The 20,730-nt window shown below is 43.0% G+C and overlaps 6 protein-coding genes across 6 annotated transcripts; 3 read left to right on the top strand and 3 right to left on the bottom strand.

The window, feature by feature from the left end:
• The first annotated feature begins 185 nt into the window (after positions 1-185).
• On the top strand, positions 186-4,367 carry LOC145704698 (maltase-glucoamylase-like). Its single transcript, XM_081782171.1, has 7 exons — positions 186-509; positions 650-1,685; positions 1,728-2,130; positions 2,615-2,902; positions 2,947-3,212; positions 3,532-3,860; positions 3,918-4,367. The coding sequence occupies exons 1-7, from the start codon at positions 186-188 to the stop codon at positions 4,365-4,367; spliced, it is 3,096 nt and encodes a 1,031-aa protein (XP_081638297.1).
• Positions 4,368-4,477: 110 nt separating this feature from the next.
• On the bottom strand, positions 4,478-6,934 carry LOC145699396 (uncharacterized). Its single transcript, XM_081776670.1, has 3 exons — positions 6,156-6,934; positions 4,811-5,928; positions 4,478-4,769 (listed from the first exon to the last, which is right to left on the bottom strand). Exon 2 carries the CDS (start codon positions 5,888-5,890, stop codon positions 5,252-5,254), a length of 639 nt encoding a protein of 212 aa, XP_081632796.1. The 5' UTR covers positions 5,891-5,928; positions 6,156-6,934; the 3' UTR covers positions 4,478-4,769; positions 4,811-5,251.
• Positions 6,935-9,588: 2,654 nt separating this feature from the next.
• On the top strand, positions 9,589-10,479 carry LOC145699406 (uncharacterized). Its single transcript, XM_081776682.1, has 4 exons — positions 9,589-9,779; positions 9,818-9,948; positions 9,990-10,228; positions 10,273-10,479. Exons 2-4 carry the CDS (start codon positions 9,924-9,926, stop codon positions 10,477-10,479), a joined length of 471 nt encoding a protein of 156 aa, XP_081632808.1. The 5' UTR covers positions 9,589-9,779; positions 9,818-9,923.
• Positions 10,480-10,551: 72 nt separating this feature from the next.
• On the bottom strand, positions 10,552-11,728 carry LOC145704750 (uncharacterized). Its single transcript, XM_081782223.1, has 6 exons — positions 11,432-11,728; positions 11,329-11,387; positions 11,025-11,284; positions 10,891-10,981; positions 10,763-10,845; positions 10,552-10,721 (listed from the first exon to the last, which is right to left on the bottom strand). Exons 1-6 carry the CDS (start codon positions 11,561-11,563, stop codon positions 10,552-10,554), a joined length of 795 nt encoding a protein of 264 aa, XP_081638349.1. The 5' UTR covers positions 11,564-11,728.
• Positions 11,729-11,737: 9 nt separating this feature from the next.
• LOC145699300 (retinoblastoma-like protein 1) lies at positions 11,738-15,630 on the bottom strand. The gene is made up of 12 exons (XM_081776573.1): positions 15,464-15,630; positions 15,020-15,314; positions 14,349-14,971; positions 14,139-14,307; positions 13,760-14,093; positions 13,344-13,399; positions 12,755-13,151; positions 12,611-12,713; positions 12,459-12,569; positions 12,251-12,415; positions 12,143-12,205; positions 11,738-12,094 (listed from the first exon to the last, which is right to left on the bottom strand). The coding sequence occupies exons 1-12, from the start codon at positions 15,548-15,550 to the stop codon at positions 11,846-11,848; spliced, it is 2,652 nt and encodes an 883-aa protein (XP_081632699.1). The 5' UTR covers positions 15,551-15,630; the 3' UTR covers positions 11,738-11,845.
• An 892-nt stretch (positions 15,631-16,522) lies between these two features.
• LOC145699311 (cold shock domain-containing protein E1-like) lies at positions 16,523-19,497 on the top strand. Its single transcript, XM_081776582.1, has 7 exons — positions 16,523-17,741; positions 17,817-18,227; positions 18,277-18,496; positions 18,538-18,622; positions 18,665-18,938; positions 18,984-19,070; positions 19,119-19,497. Exons 1-7 carry the CDS (start codon positions 16,554-16,556, stop codon positions 19,194-19,196), a joined length of 2,343 nt encoding a protein of 780 aa, XP_081632708.1. The 5' UTR covers positions 16,523-16,553; the 3' UTR covers positions 19,197-19,497.
• The last annotated feature ends 1,233 nt before the right edge of the window (positions 19,498-20,730 follow it).

Consider the following 20,730-nt stretch of genomic DNA (forward strand, 5'->3'; position numbering starts at 1 on the left):
GCAGTGCAAATTGCCCTTTTTACAATCTCCGCTTGCCGAACTCTTTGAACAGTAACAGCCAGTCAAATATTACAGCATCGGCTAACTTTCCCCTCGTGATGCTTAAAGATTAACCAGAAAAGTTTGCCGATAAAAGGAACTCGCTCGGGGGATTTCGAGGTCAAATAGACTCAAAGAGAGAGAAAATGAAGCTGTCCGCAGCTTTTCTTTCTTGCGTTCTAGCGCAAGACGGTCCTTTTATCGATTGTGCTCCAGAAGGCTCTCTGGACAAACTCGGTCTTACTGCCAAAGATCACGAAAACCTCTGCAGAGAGCGAAAATGCACATGGACCGCGAATCCGGCAGAAACGAAGTTTCCAAAATGCACCTACCCTGCTGACTACAAGCATTACACAATGGGCAAGCAAATGACTTCAAATGGCTCAAATGACAAGTCGGAAAGATACAGTCTTTCTCTTCATAAAGACGCCCAGAAAAATCGATTTGAGGGTAAAGAATTTGCTGAACCGGCCATTGAAAAGCTTCAGGAAAATTTTTGAAAAAATTTATGATAATGGAAAAATCGAAAATTTCGAAGTTCGCGAAAATTTCGAAGTTCGCGAAAATTTTCGCGAATTTCGAAAATTCTCTTTTTCAAAAATTAGAATAGCTTATCATCGAAAAATACGAAACTTATGTCCGAATCCGCATCACTGACGAAAACGACACCCGTTTCGAGCCCCCAGCTGTTCTTGATTCCCCCGAAGAAATGGTCGATTCTAGCGAAAACTACGACGTCACTGTTTCGAAGGAAAACGAGCCATTTTCCATTTCCGTGACTCGAAAGGACGGAACGGATCTCTTCAACACCGCCGATGGCCCGTTGATCTACTACGATCAGTTCCTCCAGATCACCACTCGCCGGGCAAACAACATTTACGGCTTTGGCGAAACTATGCACAGCAAGATCCAGAATGATATCGATTACGTAACCCAAGGAGTTTGGGCGCGAGATGAAAGCGTCGAGTTCGACAGAAATCTCTACGGGCATCAACCTTATTCTCTCGCTCTCGAGGACACCGGACTCGCCAGCGGCTTGCTGTTCTTCAACGCTCATCCGATGGACGTCGCCAAGACCCCAGAAGCCACTCTGACCTTCCGAGCTATCGGTGGGCAATTGGACTTTTTCGTCTTTTCCGGCCCTAGCCCCGAAGATGTCACGAGGCAATACACAAGTGTCATCGGACGATCCTACCTCTTCCCTTACTGGTCGCTCGGATTCCAACTTTGCCGATGGGGATACCAGAACACTCAGGAAGTCATCGATCTCGTTGAGCGAAATCAACAGCTCGGAATTCCTCAGGATATTCAATACGTCGACATTGACTACATGGATCGCCAGCTGGATTTTACCCTCGACATGACAAATTATCCCGATCTTCCGGATTTCATGACCAAAACTCAGACCGAAAGCAACATGCGATGGATCCTCATCATCGATCCAGCCATCTCGGCTGAAGAAAAAGGCGAACTTGCGTGGCAAGACGAGGGCAAAGACTATCCAACCTACACAAGAGGAGTTGAACAAAACGCTTTCATCAAGTATGGAAAGGAAGATGGCCACAATGAAGAAATTCTCCTCGGCAAGGTTTGGCCATTTTTGCCAGGACAGTACCCCGATCGATCGAACGTCGTTGAAGGAGACGGTGAAGGAATTCATCCCTTAAAAATCTAAAAAATAATTTAAGATTGGATTTTCGAACTTCAGTACAACCATTCTGCCACAGCTTTTCCCGACTTTTTCCGAGAATCCGCCCAAAAGTGGTGGTCGGATGAAATCGTCCGATTCCGGGAAGGATTCGAGGGCGCTCCAAACGGCCTTTCTTTCGATGGAATCTGGATCGACATGAATGAACCAACCAATTTCGACGCTGGAGAGCCGGGACCAGATGGCGAGAACCAGTGGGAAGAAGGCTGCGCAAAGAACAAATGGAATTTCCCACCCTACGTGCCGGTTTCTATCGAAGAAGCTCGAAACGACAAAGATGCCAACATTCTATTCCAGAAAACCATCTGCATGGATGGCCTTCAAACCAATCCAAAAACTGGCAACGACAAGGAGTTGCACTTCAATTTGCACAGTCTTTATGGGCAAGGGGTTGCAGAAACCACTTATAAATGTCAAGTAGAATAATTATTATTTGAGCGGTCTTGCCCAGATCGCGTGATAGGAAAGTAGCGAGATTTGACAAAGGAAATCCCTTGGCAAATAAAAATGTAGTCGGCCAACTATCGGAAAATTTTCAAATAGGGGCTGTTTTTATTACGTAATGATACTTGAGTCCTATAATAAAAAAACACTGTTAAACTCAATAACTTATTGACAATAAGGTCTTTTTCTTTCTCATTTTCACAACAGTGCTGAAAATGTCACGAATGTCACGAATGTCACGAATGTCACGAGTGTCAGGAATGTCACGAGTGTCAGGAATGTCACGAGTGTCACGAATGTCACGAAAATATGTTTCTTTTTCGTGACATTTTTCGTGACAGTCGTGACTTTCGTGACATTCGTGACATTTTCAGTACTGACCCATTTTCATTTTTGATTTCATCATCCCGACCCCCCAAAAAGCTATTCCGAAGGACAACCAACCCTTGACGCGTGCGAACTCGCCACAGGAGAGCGATGCATGGTCGTTTCTCGATCCACCTTCCCAGGAGCCCAGCGAACAGTCGGCCACTGGCTTGGCGACAATAAATCTCAATGGGATCATATCAAGGGTCAAATGATCGGCTCGATGGACTTTTCACTTTACGGCTTTTCCTACACGGGACCTGACATTTGCGGCTTCTTCAATAATGCGACTGAGCAACTTTGCTCAAGATGGACTCAATTGGGCGCGTTTTTCCCATACTCAAGGTAAGTTAACAAAATATAAAAATTCGACTTTATAAATTTTTTAGAAATCACAATGGTAATTACAACCGACAACAAGACCCGGCCGTTTGGGGCGAGGAATTCGCCGCAATGACCCGAGACATCCTTCAGCATCGATACCGCCTGCTTCCTTATTTGTATACTCTTATGTACCGAGCTTCCGTCTTCGGCGATACTGTCATCCGGCCCCTGTTTGCGAACTGGCCAGAGGACAAGACAACGCATACTATCGATGAACAGATGATGTGGGCCGATGGAATTTTGATCTCGCCCGTTTTGACTGAAGGAAATTGTGAGGAAAAAACATCTTAATTTCGGGTTGGCGTCAGGAGCCGACAAAAAATTTCGACAAAATTTGCGTGGGCGGCTGATTGGCTGATGATTGGCCGATGTGCCAAATCCGGGCTTCTGATTGGTTAAAATTTCGACAAATTTTGCGTGGAAATTTTCAACCAATCAGAAGCCTAGATTCGGAAAACCGGCCAATCACCAGCCGAGTAGCCGCCCACGCAAATTTTGTCGAAATTTGTTTGTCGGTTCCAGACACCATCCCTTTCTTTCATGTATTCAATATTATTATCCGCCTACAAATTTTTCCTTACGCCCAAAAGATACAACCACTGTGGATGCTTATTTCCCCGAAGACCGCTGGTTCGACTACTACACTGGAAACGAGGTCGAAACCGGCAACCAAAAACTCGACGCCCCACTCGACTTCATCCCCATTCATCTCCGAGGAGGCAAGATCATCCCCACTCAGCATCCACTCGATGCGCTCACGACGATGGATTCGCGAATGAACCCGCTTGGCCTGATCGTTTCTTTGGACAAGGAGTTCTCTGCTTCGGGCGAGCTTTACTGGGACCAGGGAACAAATATTGACCCGATCGGAACGGAGCAGTACAGGAAAAGTGCGAACTTAACTTCGAATCATTTTTGCGTAATCTTATGTAAGAATTCTAGCGCCAAAAATATGAAGCGAGAAACTAAAAGCTAGCACAAGAAAAGTCTCATTACCTTCTCCTTCGCTGACAACACCCTGACATCCACTGTTGAAAAATCTGCAATCAAGGAAGAAACCCACAAAAACTCTGGCGAAACCATCACGCTCCAGTTTGAGTCGCTCGAAATCAACGGCCTTGAAGAAAGCATCAGTGGAATCTCGATCGACTACAATGGTGCCATTGCTGGCATTGACTCCATGTCCTGGAGACAAGAAACCAACGGACGATTGATTGTTTCCGCCGAACTGGAACTTCCAATGACTGAAGAGTTCAAAATTATCTTCACTCCCGGAGAGAATCCAGAATGGCCAGACTCGACTGAATCCCCAGTAACGACCGGATCGCCAGAACCGACTGAATCACCAGAAGTGACCACTACTTCTAGCGCTGCTGCTATTTCTGCTTGTTTCTTGACTTTTGTACTCGCCCTTTTCAATCACTGACCAATGAAGATAAAATAAATAGCTCTGCGCGTTTTCATTTTTTGAACAATCAAGCATATACAAAGTCTATACAGTATTTATTCACGATTTTTCATACGAAAAATTCTGGTCGATAAATGACTCCTTCATCAAAAACGCAAGACCCGGCGACTTGTAAATTTTCAAACTCGCAGCAAAATCTATTCGCGTTGTACATCTGAAAAGCTCCATCTCTTTTCTTGCAGCAAAATTCCTCCTTGTCTCCGTCGCCTCCATCGCCATCTCCGGGGCCTCTGAAGCATTGTGAAAGATCGAAATTGTTGTTTGGAGCTTGGAGTTCCCCATTTGAATCTTGAAATTCAAGGAGCGCCGTAGCGACCTGTTTGTCGCATTCACAAATTTCCTCCTCCAAGCCGCCCATTTCTAGAAATTTCATTTAAAAAAGATACGCACATTGAGCCTACCGCAGATTTCATTCGCCGGCCAAATGTAATCCGGAACTTGTGTCCTTCCATCAAACTCCACGCTCATCGCACATCTGATGCATTTCTTCCATCTGAGCAAGACCTTGTCCACTCCATCAACTGGTCTTCCCGATCCGAGGCCAAAAGGATCATTCGGGAATCCGCGACTGGCGCAACCATATGCTCCGAGAAGATCATTTACGACATCTGGCTGAAAATTCGCTCCAAGTCGCCAGGCGATCCAGTCGAAAAGTGGTGGAATTCCGGAAGCAGGAGGAGCTGTAGAAATCGAGCTTGTCGTTGAAGATATTGAGTTTGAGGTTGAAGATATTGTATTGGATGTCGAGGAGATAATTCCTGTTGTAGATAAAAAAGGATATTGAAAATTAAAACTAGAATTTTTATCCGAAACAAGAATTTTTGTGGAAATGAAATATCCTCTCATGAAATTGCTGGAATCGTTGTTGACGATGCACCTCCTGTTGTTGACGAAGCACTGCCAGTAGTGGAGGAGACAACCGCCGAAGTCGAAGAAACAGCTCCCGGTGACGTTGTAGAAGCTATTCCAGGAGAAGTTGTTGACCCCATTTCTGGCGGAGCTGCTGTCGTTGAAGGGGCTGGTTGAGAGCTTGAAGACATCGATATCGTTGTTGTTGTCACGACTTCATCACAGTTCGCTCCTGTAAAACCATCGGGACAGACGCAATTGAAATTCGGCCCATCGAGCGAACAGACAAACGGATCGGCGCATGGATTCGACGAGCAGGGCGTTATTTCGCAATCTTCTCCAGAATAACCGTCTTGACAGGAACATTCGTAATCCGTCGTTCTAGGCGGAGTTGTACATGTTCCATTATGTTGGCAAGGCTCATCTGTTGTACAAGGCGTTATTTCACAGTGAACACCTTCCAAGCCCCAGCAAAGGCAAAAATAACCCGCTGGCGGATCGTTGACGCAAATGCCCCCGTGCAGACAAGGACCAGCGATTGCTTTATTACCAAGAATAAACTCTTCTTGAAATCTCTCGTCGAGCATCATTGTTTCTGATCGGTAGCGATTTGTAGAGTCTGGGATTTCCATTCCTCCGGCAATGTGGCAAGGTGTGATTTCGCATCGATCTTTATGAGGATTCTTAATCGACTAATTCGGTCTTATTTTAGCCCCTGTTTCAGGAACGGACAGAAAAATCCCGACAAATTTGCGTTGAAATTTTCAACCAATCAGAAGCCTGAATTCGGCTTACCGACCAATCAGAAGCCGTAAAGCCGCCCACGCAATATTTGGTCGGTTCCTGATGCCACCCCTAATTTTTGCCCCTTTTTCTATCTTAGTTAAGAATCCCTGCCTCCATAATATCCTTCAGTACAGGCGCAATCAAAAGTCACGTTATTCACCGTACAAATTCCATCGTTTCTACACGGAACCCAAGAACACGGATCTTCGTCGCAAAGTTCTCCCGTCCAATCTCCAAAGCAGTCGCATTCAAAATTCTCATTGCAAGTTCCATTTTTGCAGTCAGGACAAACTTCGAAGCCTTCCACTCCGAAAATCAACGTCCCAGAAGTCGAGTACCGTGGTTTTCCATCTTAAGAGCGCCCAACTTAAGAGCGTTTTTGCCAATATTTTTCATATTTTGTCATCTGCAAAAAATCCAACTTTAGAGCGTTTTTGTTCATTTTTAATTTATAATCATAATAATGTTTATTTAAACCTTAAAAATTCATTTAAAAAGATGTTTTTTCCGCTTCTTTTTAGGTATAATCATTGACCCTGATTAAAGAATCGTAAAAATTTTACCATAAATGGGCAAAAATGACCTCGGATACATTGTAAGAGTTTTGAAAAGAGCTCATTTTATGCATTATTAGCGTCATTTTTTCCCACTGTTATCCTAGTTTGATCATAAATTTTCCAACTTAAGAGCGTTTTGGTCAACCCTTGTCATCCGAAAAACGCTCTAAAGATGGAAAACGACTGTAATACGACGTTGTTGTGCTGGTCTCTTCTGTTGAGTAATAACTCGTCATATAGTTCTCTTCATCGTTGCCGTATCCGTAAGGGTATTGGTAAGGATTTGCTCTGACAAGAAGTGGAAAGAGTAGTAAAAAGAAATAAATCATTGACTTGAACTTTTATTTGCAAGTTTTTGATTTTCTAAGTGATAATTTCGCCGCGCAAAAGAGCATATTCTGGTTTTGATATTTGAAAAGAATTTTTGATTTTCTTTTGCTGAAGTTGACAAAAAATGAACTTTGCCAAAATTAAAAAGGAAAAAAAAATAAAATGAAAAAAAAACAAATTTTTTTGCAGAAATTTTTTTATTTCTCAAAAATGTGCAAAATATTACAAACATTAGTAATTACAGCAACAAACAAAAATACAGTAAGTAAATCAGTAACGATAGTCGTAAAATTCCGGCGATCTTCGTTCCATAAGATGCATTTGTCGCCGGAAAGATCGGACATTTCCGAGTCTTCGTTGATGAATCTCATCCATGACAACTCGGCGGAGACCAGGTTCTTGAAATTTTTCGCGGAGAAATTGCATGTTTCGCGAGTTTAAACTTGTGTTTCTCATTTCATTCCAGTTTCGGCTCAGCGATCTGGCTGCGGTTAGATTGAAGACAACGAAGAGAATTCTCAAAAAAATCATTTTCGCTTTTTCTATTTTCTTTTGCTTTATTTTATTTTGTGCTTGTTTTGAGCTTTTGGCCAGCGGAAAGTTGTATTTATTCAAAAACCCGTTTAATTATGCATTTTACAGCGATCCCAAAGAATTAACGAAAAGCTACGTCGGATTCAGGTGCGAAAGTTTTCCATTGTTTCGGTTGTACGGTTCGTGACGTTTCGACGTTTCAGGAAATGAAAAAAAAAACTCAACCAGATGTTTCTTTAGCTTTTTCCTGAAGGATTTCCTATGCGGAGAGCTACGTTTTGAAAACGTCGAATTTTTTAATGACGACGTAAAAAGTCAATTTGGAACAAACTTGCTACAAACCAAAATTAAAAAAATATTGCATCAATGATGACAAACTCGCCCTTTTTCAGTCAAAAAAAAAGTTTGCTGTGTAAATTTCTTCATCGAAGTCAAAATAAATTCAGTACTGATTAGTTGCTCAGTCAGGATTATCGCTTTCGGCCTAATGGCTGCTCGTTGGTCAGGCTCAGAGAGAGATAATGGCGTGGGAATTTAGCTTGATCAAGGTATTTTTCAACTTTTTCAGCCAAAATTTATCTGAAAATTCAAGTCGACGAAAAATGTCGCATTTGAGCAACGCTGCGAAAGAGTCCAGAAATGCTCTCCTTCTTCGATTCAGACTGGATCGCAGCTTACCTACTTGCCGAAAAGTATTCAAGAGGTGATTCAAGATGCTATGGAAGTAACGATGCAGTGGTACGTCGTCGACTGCCCGAAAAGCAAAAGAGAAGCGCTTGATGACCGCTGGGAGAAACTAATCGGCATTCTTGTCAGCTCAAACAACGAAATCGGGCAAAAAATATCCGGCCTGTGCGTAAAGGTCTCAGAAGGATTCGACCGCCTGGCGATTTTGATGGACAAAGTCAGCAAAGAACAACGAGCAGAGAGGTTCAACGAGTTGAGCAAAATGCTCGATCTTTCGAAGGAGGAAAATTTCACGATGAAGACTTTTGCGAATTTCATGAAAATTCACGGCTGGGAAATTGTTGACAACGCGACCCAAAAAGCGCAAGTGAAGAAAGACCCGAAACAATGGAGAATTCTAGCGCTGGAAAGAAATGAATCCTGGAGTCAAAAACTCAAGTCGTATAAAAATTCTGACATCAAGGAACACATCGTTTCCGCGGATTTATCACTTGGGGTTTTTCTGATAAATGGAGATGGAGAGCCGAATGATTCTTCCTGGTTCAAGAAAATCGCCATTCTAGAGGCTGAAAACGACAGTGAAAAGATTCATCAAATTTTGAAAATTTTCGTCGACAAAATTTCTCCAAACGATTTCCACTCGATCACCGCAATGAGGGTGCAGACTTTGGATGCCAAAACATTCATCGGACTTTACATCACAAAACAGCTCGTCGAAACTGACATTGAAGAAAGTCTCGATCGAATTCTCCGCCCTTTCAAACGAATCCTCTCTCCAATCATCTTCGCCGAGAAATTTCCTAAATTTCAGGCAATACGAAAAATCGCTGAACTCCCGTCTTCGCTGAACAACAGTCCCAAGATGCCGGAAAAGTACAAAAAGCTCCACAGCGCGCTGTCGGAGGCAAACATGTCGCAAAGCTTGCCTAATTCAAAGAGCTCGAAAATTCAGGATCAGCTTCAGAGAATAAGGGACAGAAGCGCGACTCCACCGATTTCGAGGGTTGAACAACCGCAAGTGGAGATAACAGGATCGGATTTTCGATCCGCGTCAGCTTTTTTTTTCTGAGAAACTTTATAAATCCGCTGAAAAGGCCCTTCCCCAACTACCATCCGAAGGCACAAATCAAGTCAAGACCACGAGCGACAAAAATCCCTCCGCGCATCTGGTGTCGATTTTTCATCAAGAGAAGAAACCGAAGTCTTTGTCGCTCAACTTCTCTCCCAAAACGAAAGCCTCAAGAAACAGCTCTCCGAAGAAGCTGCTCAAATGCCGAAAACGCCCTTGAAACAGAGTCAATCGCTACCTCAGTCTTCTATGTCTCCGAGGGAGCAAAGAAATTTGGAACATAAGATCAGCGAATTGAAAAACTCGCTGGTGAGGGCGGAAAAAGATCATCAAGAATCCGTCAGAAAACTGAATCAGCAAATAAAGGAGAAAGAAGAAATGATGAAAAAGAAAGCAGAAGAAATCAAGGGACTCAGGAAAGATTGAAAATGATCATTCTTCTAGGGCTTTTTCTGTCGAGCAATTTTTTCAATCCAATTCTAGGTCACATGCTGGCGAAACAAATCTTCTCCGACTAGAAGAAAAAAGAGCCCTTGAAGCAGAAAATGTTCGCCTCAAGTAAATTCCTCGTGTTTCTTATTAATTAAAATCTCTAGCGATGACAATTTGTACTTCATCGACATCATCGAAAAACGAGAAAAGACGATCGAAGAGCTCAAAGAAGCGAAGAACAAAGTGGACGAGGAATTGAAAAAAACGAACATGAGCAAAACAATTCTCGAATCTGGTAAAAAATTCAAAATTTTGGAGTCAACAGCGATTTTTTAGAAATTCAGGATGCAAAAAAACAGCATGAAGAAAAAATAGTGACGCTCAAAGACGTTCTCGGAAAATTCTTCGATCACAATTTGAAGGAAGTCCAAAGCGTAGAGCGAAAGAAGATTCTCCTTCACTTAGCTTTGGATAAAAAGCTTGTGAGCACGGAGGAAACTCTTCCTGGGCTTGAAGAACAAGAAGAACTCAAACTTGAAATCGAAAAACTGAAGGTCCAGGTCATTGAAGCACAGGTAAGACTTTCCAGGAGAGCATCCATTTCACCTCTTTTTCCAAGGCAAATAGCGAAGCCATGTCGAGTTGCAACATCTGCCAAAACTATTTCGACAACGAAAATCACAAAATGTCGTGTTTGACTCCCTGCGGCCACTGCATGTGCTATTCCTGCGCGCTGCAAATGATGCCCTACGGATTCGTCGGAACCTGCCCGCACTGCAGGAAGGAGTTCAGAAAACAAGAGATCCGACCTCTTTTCTTTGCATAAAAATTCATTTTTCAAGGAATAAAATTTGCCTCAAAATCTTCAATTTTCTCATTCTTTTATTCGATATTTTGATCAATCGAGCTCAGTAACTGTCGCTTCTTCTTGAAAAATCGGCTCAGGTTTTGGCAGAATGGTCCTGAAAGGCTGTTGCATTCTTCGTAAATCATCAATTGTAACTCCATTCGATCTGGTAAATTTGCCATAGTTCGTTTTTCGAATTTCCGACAGTCGGAAAGAAATAACTAAAAAACGGATTTTGTGTTCAATTTTCAAGAAAACTTACTTTGGCGAACTTCAGTCGATCTGCAGTTGTACCAGCGTTGTGCTTCTTTGACGATCATTTCAATCTTCTCAGAGTTGACATCCCTAAAAAGAAAAATTAACAAAAAGAAAAGAAAATCTGCTCTTTACTTGATGCTCTCTACCAGCAGCTCTTCTTTCGCAAAAACGATGTTCATCAATCTCCGGATAACTTTCGACAGATTCAACCCTCGATCAATCTCTTTTCAGAAAATAAATTCAGCTGAAAAAATTTTAACGATTACCTTCCCGTATTGCCATCAGTCTCGTAAGAGAACCGTTTTTGTAAACCAACGCTTCGAGCGAACTCGGACTCGGAATATCAATTGAAATAAATTGAGAAGACCCGTCGAATTCGTTTTTTATCTCCTCAATTTTTTCTTCCCCCGTGTAGAACTCATCAGCAGGTTCTTCTTTTACGATAATCTCTTCCGTCTCTTCTGGTAAACTTTTCGACGCGCTTCTTTCCGAAGTTTTTTGACCTTTTGAAATCTGATCGTATTTTCTAAAAAGGAGAATTGAAAAAATGAGGCTTTAGTTCAAAATTACCTTTTCTTTGACTCCTTCTTCTTTTCTGTTTTCTCGTTATTTTTCCACTGTATAAAAGCCTAAACTCAAGTTTAGCCATTTGTAACACTGGTCCCTCTCTTACAGTGACTCCCGTCTCCGTAATCTCGATTTTCCAACAAGGGGGAACGACTCCATCCCATTTGAAAATGGACTGGTCTGCTAGGTGCTTTATAAAATCCTTTGGAATCGCGGTCTTTTTCTCTCCAGCATCCATTTTTCGTTCAAAAACTTGACCTTCCTGCGTTTTTATCTCCGGTGGAATGAACAACGTGAGGAAGAGGCTAGTGATTGGTTGGTGGGGCCTAAGAAGAGGAGACCCATACTTCCAGATTGGCCGATTCTCGAAAAATGTTTCATTTTTGCAAGAAAATTGGCGAAGAGGTTTTCACAATGTTCGAGTTTATTAATAATAAGACAGTCTGTTTCTAGAATTACAGTAATTCCAATTGAGAAGTGATTTTGACGGGTCATTTCGTAAACGACAAGAATTGGTTTTTCAGGGCGTTTTGGTCATGCATCCTTCATCACGAAGACAGGAGAGACGTTTGGAAAGGCCAGGTCCGATCGTGACTCCGGAAGTAGAATTGTATTCGAATCCGCGTTTTCGTTTCGCCGAGCCTGTGACGCCCGAAATCATCTCGTTGATTGAGCTGAATTCGGAGCGGCGATTCGGACTTTGGTTCATTAAAAACTCGATCTTCTTGCCGACGTGGATTGATTCCGGAGTGAGTGGGATTCGCTTGCACTAGAAAATGATTAGGATGAAAATGGGGGAAGGGGAATGATTTTTAACCTTTGCGGGAGAGATGAAAATCGAGTGTTTGGAACTCAATCGCCTGGGAGAAGAAGTGCTCATCTGAACAAAATCGGTCAGAAAAATGGTCAGGGTTGAAAAACTCACCGGTAGGGGAGAAAGAGGAACTCCAGCATTAAATCCAGCTTGCCTGATCAGCTCCGTCGTAAAAGTCCCGACAAGAGGGGCAAAAACGGCGTTGTAGAACTTTGTAATGTCGCCCCGCTCAGAGGTTTTGGCCGAAGTTGAGGCGGTTCTGACGCTGCGATAGACCTAGAAAGGGATGAAAAGGAGTGTTTTAAGAGGAGTGTTTTACCCTGCTCTTGCATTGAGGCTGGTATCGGTAGGCAGAGAGGATTTCCATGAACTTGATTTCGTTTCGAGGGTTGGACACTTTGCCGACGATGTAGACGCAGCAGAGGATGATCTGAGTAAACGATTAATACAAGAAGAGCGGCAACAAATCACCTGGTCGACATGTCGATCGAGAAACATTTCTCGTTTCTTCGTCAGACAGTGTTCGAAAACGTTAAAAATGTATTCGGTAATTTGCTTTGAAAGCCGCAGCCGCCTAAAATGAATCATAATTTCACCCTCTCATTTTCAACTAACTGTGAAATGTGTTGGATTCTTCTTGTAACGAGGAGGTAAATTTTTCTGTAGAAAAGATGCATCGAGCTGCGCTTTGAGACTATCTTCGCGTCAACCACTTTGTCCACTAAATTTTCAACAGGACTTTCTTTTGGGTCATCGCTCTTCGGATCATCGTCGAATAATTTCCGTTTGACGGAGGCTTTGATCGGCGAGGCAAAGGAATGGCGAAGCGACATCGGCTGAGCTGGAGAATTTGGCAGTTCTTGGGCGTTACGGCGGGTCGTGACATCGGCGCAGGGAGGGACGAAATCGTCGTTTTTCCAAAGAGGCGATTTGTTTTCCCAGCTTAGTTCTTCGAGAATGCGCTCTTCGATCACAGCCAGATGCTTGACCACGTCTCTTGGTAGACGAAGACCTTGAAAAAAAACGACTTTAGAAAGCCTGGAGAGGACAAAGAACTCGGTTAACCCTAACCCATGTAAAAACCTGAGTCAGGGTACTGAAAGAGATATTTTCAAAGGAAGCCGCGATTCGCGAAGTTTGTTTAGGACCCTGACTCAGGTTTCTACACAAGTTTCTGAGCCAGCGCTAGGAGGAAGAGACTTACCGGAACCAAGATCAGCTCTCAAAATCAGCTCGATGACCTTGTAAAACTCAATTGGCACAAACAGGTTTTTTTTAAGTGTGCCCGAGAATTTTCGTAACTTTTGATTGGGTTAATATAATTACAATCTGTAACTTGCAGAATGTAGCCGGGTATTAGTTTACTAATTTGAGATAGAGTTGGTGTCAATATCTATTCTGGTGGTGGAGTTATGACGTCATAAAAATGCATTATAAAAGGGGGCCTTCAACTTTGTGACGTCATAACTCCACCTCCACTGGTGCAAATAACACCAAAAGCTTATTTAACACACTACAGACCCTCCCCAACAAGGTCCAAAAGAGAGAATTGAAATATCTCGACTCTAACACCTTCAAAAACGCTCCACCATTTTTGGGCACACTTAAAAAAAACCTGTTACAATACTCAACGCCTTCAGAATCAGCTGAAAGTTGTCGTGCGAGGAGTAGCTCCAAAGAATAATCTCCACCGAAACAGCTAGAATCGACTTGACAACGATTGGTTTTTGAAGAAGGAAGCCCAAATCGCTGATTTTACCAAGACGGTCTCGTTCTTCCAAAAGAATGGACTCGAGGAATCGCCAAAAGAGCTTCTTCGAGATTTCCAATCGCTCGCTCAGGGACTTGTCTTTCTTCAGCTTCTCTAGAATGGTCTCGGAGGAGGTGTTAACCAGATCTCGAAGGGAGCGAGAGTGATCTTTCTCGCATGAAGCAAGGAGGGACATCAAGCTCGCTAAAGAAAAATGTCATTTTCTCAAAGAAAACGAAGAAAAGTTACCTGGAATATCAGAGGAGTCATTCTCTTTGATGAGATCTTTGATTTGCTGGACAGCACGGGTATGCTGAGAGATGGGAGAGGCAGTGCTTTGCGTTTTCGCCAAATATCGACGATTTGTCAGAGGTGTTTTCGCTCCAAAAGCAATTGTTGATGAATTTTCGCCAAATGTCTAAAAAGAGGGTTTGATTTTTTTAATAATGATAGAGTTACCGAGTCTAAAGAGCCAGAATTCCCGGCAGAGCCCTTGACCGGTGTGCCCAAGCTCGAGTCTGCGTCTGGCTTCAAAAAGATCTGCTCATCAAAGTCCCCTCGGAGAAGAACAAACTCAGAGTACATGTTCTTCAGTTCTCTGATATTCGTTTCGTAGAACTGCCCCTCGAAAGCGCCACAGATTCCCTCCTCGCTATTCGCGTCGTAGGAAAACTTCGCCTGTTCGTAGAGCTGCGCGATGTGCGGCTCGAACCAGTGGTCGTTGATGCACTGCGCGTCGGCGAGAAGACCTTGGTGCCGTTCGGAGAGTTTTTCGAGGATGGAGATTTCTTCGCCTTCCGGGACGAATTCGTCCTTGATGAAACCTTTCAAATTCGACTGCAAGAAAACATTTCGAAAGACGAAATTGACGGAGGCGAGGAGCAAATGATACGAATTGACCAGATCGCCAGCGACTTTCGGAAATTGACTCTTTGTATGAATGAAGAGCAGCCAGGTGAATTCTTTCAATTGCTCGTGCCCAAGTGGACGTTTTCCTTTTCGTCGGCCGGGAGTGGCGAAGCAGTTTATTCGGAAGACGTCGGTGAAGATTGGCGCGAATTTCTTGTAGATGACGGTTACCACTGAAAAGAAATTGAATTCTGGAATGTCTTCTAAAATTTTTTGCTTACCAGAAAAGTTCTTCTCCAACTGCTCAATTTTCGCGTTGAAAGTTTCGCCCAACTGCGCCATTTCCGACCAGCGTTTGATTTTCTTCATGAAATCAATGAGCGAAATGTTGACTTCGTCGAGCAAGCTCATCAGCGAGATGCAGTTTCCATTGATCTCCCGCCCGTTCATACAGGTATTGACTGTCATTGAACAGGCGGCGAATATTGCACAGCCAGCCCAGACGTCGGAACTGCCTTCGAGAGTGAAGGTTTCGGAAACCGAACTGTAGACTTTCCAAGCGCGTTCTAGAGTCGTCTAGAAATAACGAATTAAGTCTGGGTGTTTGATTCTCTAGCAAGAATCGAGATTCAAAATTATATAAATTGTCTCTATTTTGATAAGAAAGAGGAATCCCCTCATTTCAAGTAACAATTATTTTACTAGAATCAAATTTGAAAACATACCTGATCTAATGCAAGCGTTTGAGCAAGTTCAGTCATTTTATCCGTCGGAGAAAGCTCATCGCCCATTTCCTTCTTTATTTCTCTCATCCTTCTTTCTTTTTTCGCGACTTTGAGCGCTTCGGAGATTCGATTTTTCGACTTTTTTGAAAAGTGGCGCCGAAATCGAGTGAGTAATTTTGCCGCGCGTCAATTGGCTCCAGCGGGACGTCGCGCGGCAAAGTCGAATCTCAAAACGGCAAAATTTCTTCGACTGTTTTATTGAACTTTCTATAACAGCCTGTAACTCACAGGCATTCTATTTTAGCTAGTTTGATAAGAAAAACGAGAAATGATGAATATTTTTTAGAATGTAACGCAGTTTTAATCAAGTGCGCCTGTCTGAATCAATTTTATCAAGAAAATGGTTTTTTATTCGATAAAATTTCATGTCCAGTCTTGAAAATCGCAAATTTCTCCCTAGAAATCTGCAAATTTGGGCCGAAAAATGCATAGAATAGCCAAAAAAGACAATTTTTATAGAAAAAATTTCGAGATTTTAGTATAAATTTCGCATTTGGTGTCAATGATCTGCGTTCAAAGCCTGAGTCAGGGATCCATAAGAGGAAGTCAAAATGCGGCCTTTCGTTCAAGCCTTTTTAGTTGCGCACGCAGGTTTCCGACCCATTTCCACATCTCTCCGACGGAGAGTCTCCGTTTCATAAAAATATCAAAAACCATTATGAAGACACGAAAAACATTTATTGCATCTTCAAACTATTTATTTAAAACTAAGCTAAACGCACGAAAGGGAACACCCTCTCCAAAAAACAATTCTGAATCCGACAATCATGAATCGAAACGGCGGTCACCAGCACTCGCGAAACAACCGACGCTCAAATGGCGGTCCTAATGGCAATGGGGGCCCGTCTCCGTCCAAATGGCAGGAGTTTCGAGCTTCCCACCAGAATCCAGAACATGAAATGAACGAAGGTCGAAAGCCGAATTTTGTTCCTGAAAGCGTCGATTTCATTCCAGGAAAGGGAGATTTCTGAGCAATAAAGACCGAAATTCAAGTTTTTTTCGGAAATGAATCCCTTGCCCAGGACAACGCATGTTCGGAACCGTCGAAAAAATGATGAATTCGTACGGCTTCATCGACGTCCTGGATCGAAAAGGCCGCGTTTTTTTCCACTTTTCCCAGTACAAAAACGGAGGGAACGAGCCATTGCGCGTCCACGACGAGGTCGAGTTCGAAATGATGATCGACGATCGGAACAGTCGCGTCGTCGCTTCCAAAGTTGTCCGGCTTCCTCGAGGAACAATTGAGTACGAAACCCTTTCGCCAGAGAGAATTTGTGGCTACGTCGCTGCGCCGCCTACTAGAGCTCATCCGGGCTCGTTGACCTACTCGACCGGTGGAGAGTACTTCTTCATCCCCTTTTTCTACAACGATGTTGTTCCGGAAACACCGTTGTTCAAAAACGATGAAGTGTCGTTCTTCATTTCCACGAATAAACGGACGAAATCGCTTTCTGCAAAGAAAGTTACTGTTGTCGCGCGATCCCAAGCTCCGAAGCGTTTCAGGGGACGAGTCAGTGGAATGAAGGATTCGTTCGGTTTCATCAAGCGCGCGGAAGTGGCCGTGGAAATTTTCTTTCACTACTCTCAGGTAGCTGCCGATGTTCCAGATCTACGAGTCGGGAACGACGTAGAATTCTCCATCGAGAATCGCAAGGACAAGGAAGTCGCTGTCAACGTCACCCTCCTTCCCGACGGCTCCGTTGTTTTCGACGACATTTCGGAAAAGATCCTTTCTGGTCGATTGTTGACGATTCCAACAAACAAGCGCGATGAAGGCAAAATCGAGTGCACTTCGGACGGCAAAATTTACGCTTTCGCCGAGGCCGATCGAGACGGAAACGCCTACACCGTCCAGGAAAACGACATTGTCCGCTTTTTGATCGCCACTGATCGACGGGATCATTCAAAGCGAGCAGTTTCGATTCAACTGGACATTGACGCCACGAAAGCCGAGAAAAATGAAGAGCGCGAAACTGGAATCGTCGCGGCGGTGAAAGTTCTTGAAGGATTCGGATTCATCAAGTGCCAATCGCGCGAAAATCGCATGTTCTTTCACTGCTCGGAAATAATCGACGCTCAGCACAGGGTGAAAATGTCCGACGAGGTTGAATTTACGGTCATGCCGGACACGATGGTCAACTCGAAGCCGCGGCTACACGCGACCAGGATCAAGATCTTGCCAAAGGGATCTGTCCATTTTAGCACTCTATCTAATCAGGTAATCATGCAATGGATTGTAGTCCAAGGGGGCATCTCTATTGACAATTTACTTTGGTAGTTCAACGATTTTAAGCTCTACAACGGCGTCATCTGCGGCGAGAAGTCGATCAAGTCGGACGCTTTTCCCGACCTCGTCGAAATGGAAGAAGCTCTTGACGATCTCGCAGAAGGCGAAAGCGTTGCCTTCCGAATCCGCGAGAACAAACGAACGGACGAGCGAATCGCCGTCGAAGTTCGCTCGCTCAAGCGCGATCTTCGCTACGGAACTGTCATTCTCAAGAAGGACAGCTACGGCTTCATCGAATCCGAAGATCACTGCAAGGAGATTTTCTTCCACTACTCGGAAATCGTTTCTGAATCGGACCAGATTACTCTTGGCAGCACGGTCGAGTACTCGGAGAATTTGAAGGACAACAAACTTTGCGCCGTCGGAATCAAGATTTCCAAGAAGGACTTGTCTGCTGATGAAGATGTCTCGCAACAGGTAAAAAGCTTTTACTCAAAGAATTCTCTTTCATTCCCCCCTCGCGCAGGTCCTCAGCGGAATCGTCAAACAAGAGCTCAAATCATCAAACCAATCATACGGTGGCGTCATCGACATCACCGAGGCAGAAGGAACAACTGAACTTTCCTCCGTTCGATTTTCCTCGACGAGCATGGCGGAAAAGCGCACTTTCAACCAAAATGATCCGGTTTGCTTCCAGCTGGCGACGCACAAGAAAACTGGCGACATTCGAGCTGTGAATGTTCAATGTAAGATTTTATGCATTTTAAAGTTTATCGTCTTGTTTCAGTAAAACGGAAGCAGCAACAATCTACAATCGAGTCGATCAAGGGCGAGTACGGATTCATCAACTACCAGGAAGGCGAAGGAGACAGGTAAAGATCCGAATAAGATATAAGGTCGATTCCTTTCTTTAGCAAGAACGTCTTCTTCCACGCAACAAATCTCATTGATGTGGCAATCGCAGACTTGGGCGTCGGTGATGTCGTGAAATTCTCTGTGATTCACAACAAACGCTCTGGAAACACCTGCGCTGCTGGAATTCGTCTTATCAAAAAAGCGCCAAAGACGGAAATCACTGCGAAAGAGCCGGTGTCGAAGGACTCGCCCGCCCGGCCGGAGAGACTGAAGATGAAGCTCTCTAGAAACTCGGAGAGCAAGGAAGATAGTCCGGTTATTCGGCAGCCAAAGGTACTCTCTTCGAGTTTTGACCGAATCCGCTTAAAAATGTACTAGGGCCCTGAGGCAGCTGGAGTCAAGGGCTTTGGTCGCCAGATGTCTCGAAGTACCACAGAAGAAAATGGAACAGGAGAGCCAGACTCTGTAAGAAAAAATATCTTTCTTGAATTATTTCTTATCACTTATTTCTAGGTGGCGGAGATGGAAACTCTGGAGACAGAAGAAGTCGTTTCCTGCGAAATTGAAGCAGCCGCTGTTTCTGAAGAATGATTTTTTTAAAAGAAACTTCCCCTCAGATTCAAATTTATCTGATGAATCAATTCTAGTTTATTCCTAGTTAAATTTCAAATTGTCCAACTTTGCCGTCCCGAATTTCCAACACAACACTTTTTTTAATAAGAACGCGTTACACTCTGTTAGACCCCAAGTTTAGATGCAATTGAACTGTGACAAGAATTTTCCGCTTTGGATTTTGCCTTGTTTGCCTATTATTTTATCTACTTTTTTCTACAGCTCTTTTCTCTAAGTATTTCTCTCTGTCCTCGTTCACTTAAATAAAAATCCTTGCGAATGTTGCAAATTTTTAAAATAACGCCTGTAAAAAGAGCCCTTTTTTCTGTCTATAATATCTAGTCTCTAGATCCTCTCTAGATCCTTGTCTATATGATGTTCAAGAACTTGGTTCTGTTGTCAAATTAGGCTTGGGTTGGTTAGGGTTAGTTAAGGGTTAGGGTTTGGTTCGTCAATAAGGATAGTTTCCAGTTTTAGATTTGTACGTTAAATATGAACTTTTTGGCTTTTGTAGAAGGCTTTTTATTTCAAAATGAATTTTTTCTGTTGAAAAAGTTGCCCATTCAAATTTATTTAAACTTTTAGTTTTTTAAGAAGAGCATATTGTAGTACTGTAAAGAGCCTTTTCACGCCCTCTTCATTATTTTGTTTTTCATGTTTTCAACCGGAAATGAAAAGGAATGTTTAAAGATATTCGTCCATCGCCAAGAGTAAACTAAACTTGATAAACCGAGAAAATTTCAAAAAAAGACAAAAAAAGAGATTTTTATCAGAACTTCGCCTTGGTCCAAAGTGACCTTTTTGGTGGGGTCAGACATTTCAGTTTCGCCGCGCAAATTTCACCGCGGTCATTCAATGTCAATATTTTGCCAGTTGAAAGTAAACAGCAGTTATTTGCGTTTACAGACTTAGAATGATCTGGCATCGATCACTGCTTGCCTGCCCTAAGGGTGGCGGAGTCCCACTCTTTTCTACTGACTCAGTGAGGCTGATTTCCATTCATTACGGAGAAAGAGAAAACCATCACCGGTCAATGACCGCGCAGAATTTTCCGTCGATTCGTCAAACGCGATCTTATTTGAATTCCATTTCGGAAATTAAATAGAGAAAAGGGCGATTCCGAAAAATTAAGAATTTTTGAAAGTCATTTTTTTTTTAATTTTTTAATCAATAAAGTCATACAATTTGCAATTAGACAAAACTGATTAAAATTAAATTTTAAATTTGATAAATAGAAATTATTTTTTATCAAATTATCCTGATTTTTCCTCGAAATGATTGCAATTTTAGCAAATTTTTGATATTATTTGTCTCAGATTCCGACATCTGTTAAAATGGCGACGCTTTTGAGAAGTCTCTCTTTATTGATGTTTGAAATTTCCCTGGGTGGGTAGTTGTCACGCAAATGTTTTCTCTGATGACGACTTTATGTTTACAAGAAACAAGTCAATCACCGATGCGATCTCCGCTGCTCGCTTCTGATTCTGGCAATTAAATGACTTGATTATTCTGA

Source organism: Oikopleura dioica, chromosome 1 (assembly GCF_907165135.1).
Source record: "Oikopleura dioica chromosome 1, OKI2018_I68_1.0, whole genome shotgun sequence".
NCBI classification, from domain to species: Eukaryota; Metazoa; Chordata; class Appendicularia; order Copelata; family Oikopleuridae; genus Oikopleura; species Oikopleura dioica.

Bases quoted from the DNA above. Each gene is read 5' to 3' on its own strand.
- LOC145699396 (XM_081776670.1), bottom strand. From the start codon at position 5,890: ATGGAAATCCCAGACTCTACAAATCGCTACCGATCAGAAACAATGATG.
- LOC145704750 (XM_081782223.1), bottom strand. From the start codon at position 11,563: ATGGATGCTGGAGAGAAAAAGACCGCGATTCCAAAGGATTTTATAAAG. The intron at 10,982-11,024 runs GTAATCGTTAAA...TTTTCTGAAAAG, and splicing joins ACTGATGGCAATACGGGAAG to AGATTGATCGAGGGTTGAAT. The intron at 10,846-10,890 runs GTAAAGAGCAGA...TTTTCTTTTTAG, and splicing joins CTGCTGGTAGAGAGCATCAA to GGATGTCAACTCTGAGAAGA.
- LOC145699406 (XM_081776682.1), top strand. From the start codon at position 9,924: ATGAGCAAAACAATTCTCGAATCTG. The intron at 9,949-9,989 runs GTAAAAAATTCA...GCGATTTTTTAG, and splicing joins CAAAACAATTCTCGAATCTG to AAATTCAGGATGCAAAAAAA. The intron at 10,229-10,272 runs GTAAGACTTTCC...TCTTTTTCCAAG, and splicing joins TCCAGGTCATTGAAGCACAG to GCAAATAGCGAAGCCATGTC.
- LOC145704698 (XM_081782171.1), top strand. From the start codon at position 186: ATGAAGCTGTCCGCAGCTTTTCTTTCTTGCGTTCTAGCGCAAGACGGT. The intron at 510-649 runs GCCATTGAAAAG...AAATTAGAATAG, and splicing joins GTAAAGAATTTGCTGAACCG to CTTATCATCGAAAAATACGA. The intron at 1,686-1,727 runs GTGAAGGAATTC...AAATAATTTAAG, and splicing joins GAACGTCGTTGAAGGAGACG to ATTGGATTTTCGAACTTCAG.
- LOC145699311 (XM_081776582.1), top strand. From the start codon at position 16,554: ATGTTCGGAACCGTCGAAAAAATGATGAATTCGTACGGCTTCATCGAC. The intron at 17,742-17,816 runs GTAATCATGCAA...AACGATTTTAAG, and splicing joins TTAGCACTCTATCTAATCAG to CTCTACAACGGCGTCATCTG. The intron at 18,497-18,537 runs GTAAGATTTTAT...GTCTTGTTTCAG, and splicing joins TCGAGCTGTGAATGTTCAAT to TAAAACGGAAGCAGCAACAA.
- LOC145699300 (XM_081776573.1), bottom strand. From the start codon at position 15,550: ATGAGAGAAATAAAGAAGGAAATGGGCGATGAGCTTTCTCCGACGGAT. The intron at 14,308-14,348 runs GTAACTCTATCA...CCCTCTTTTTAG, and splicing joins ATTCTGGCTCTTTAGACTCG to ACATTTGGCGAAAATTCATC. The intron at 13,400-13,759 runs AACAGGTTTTTT...AAACCTGTTTGT, and splicing joins CTGAAGGCGTTGAGTATTGT to GCCAATTGAGTTTTACAAGG.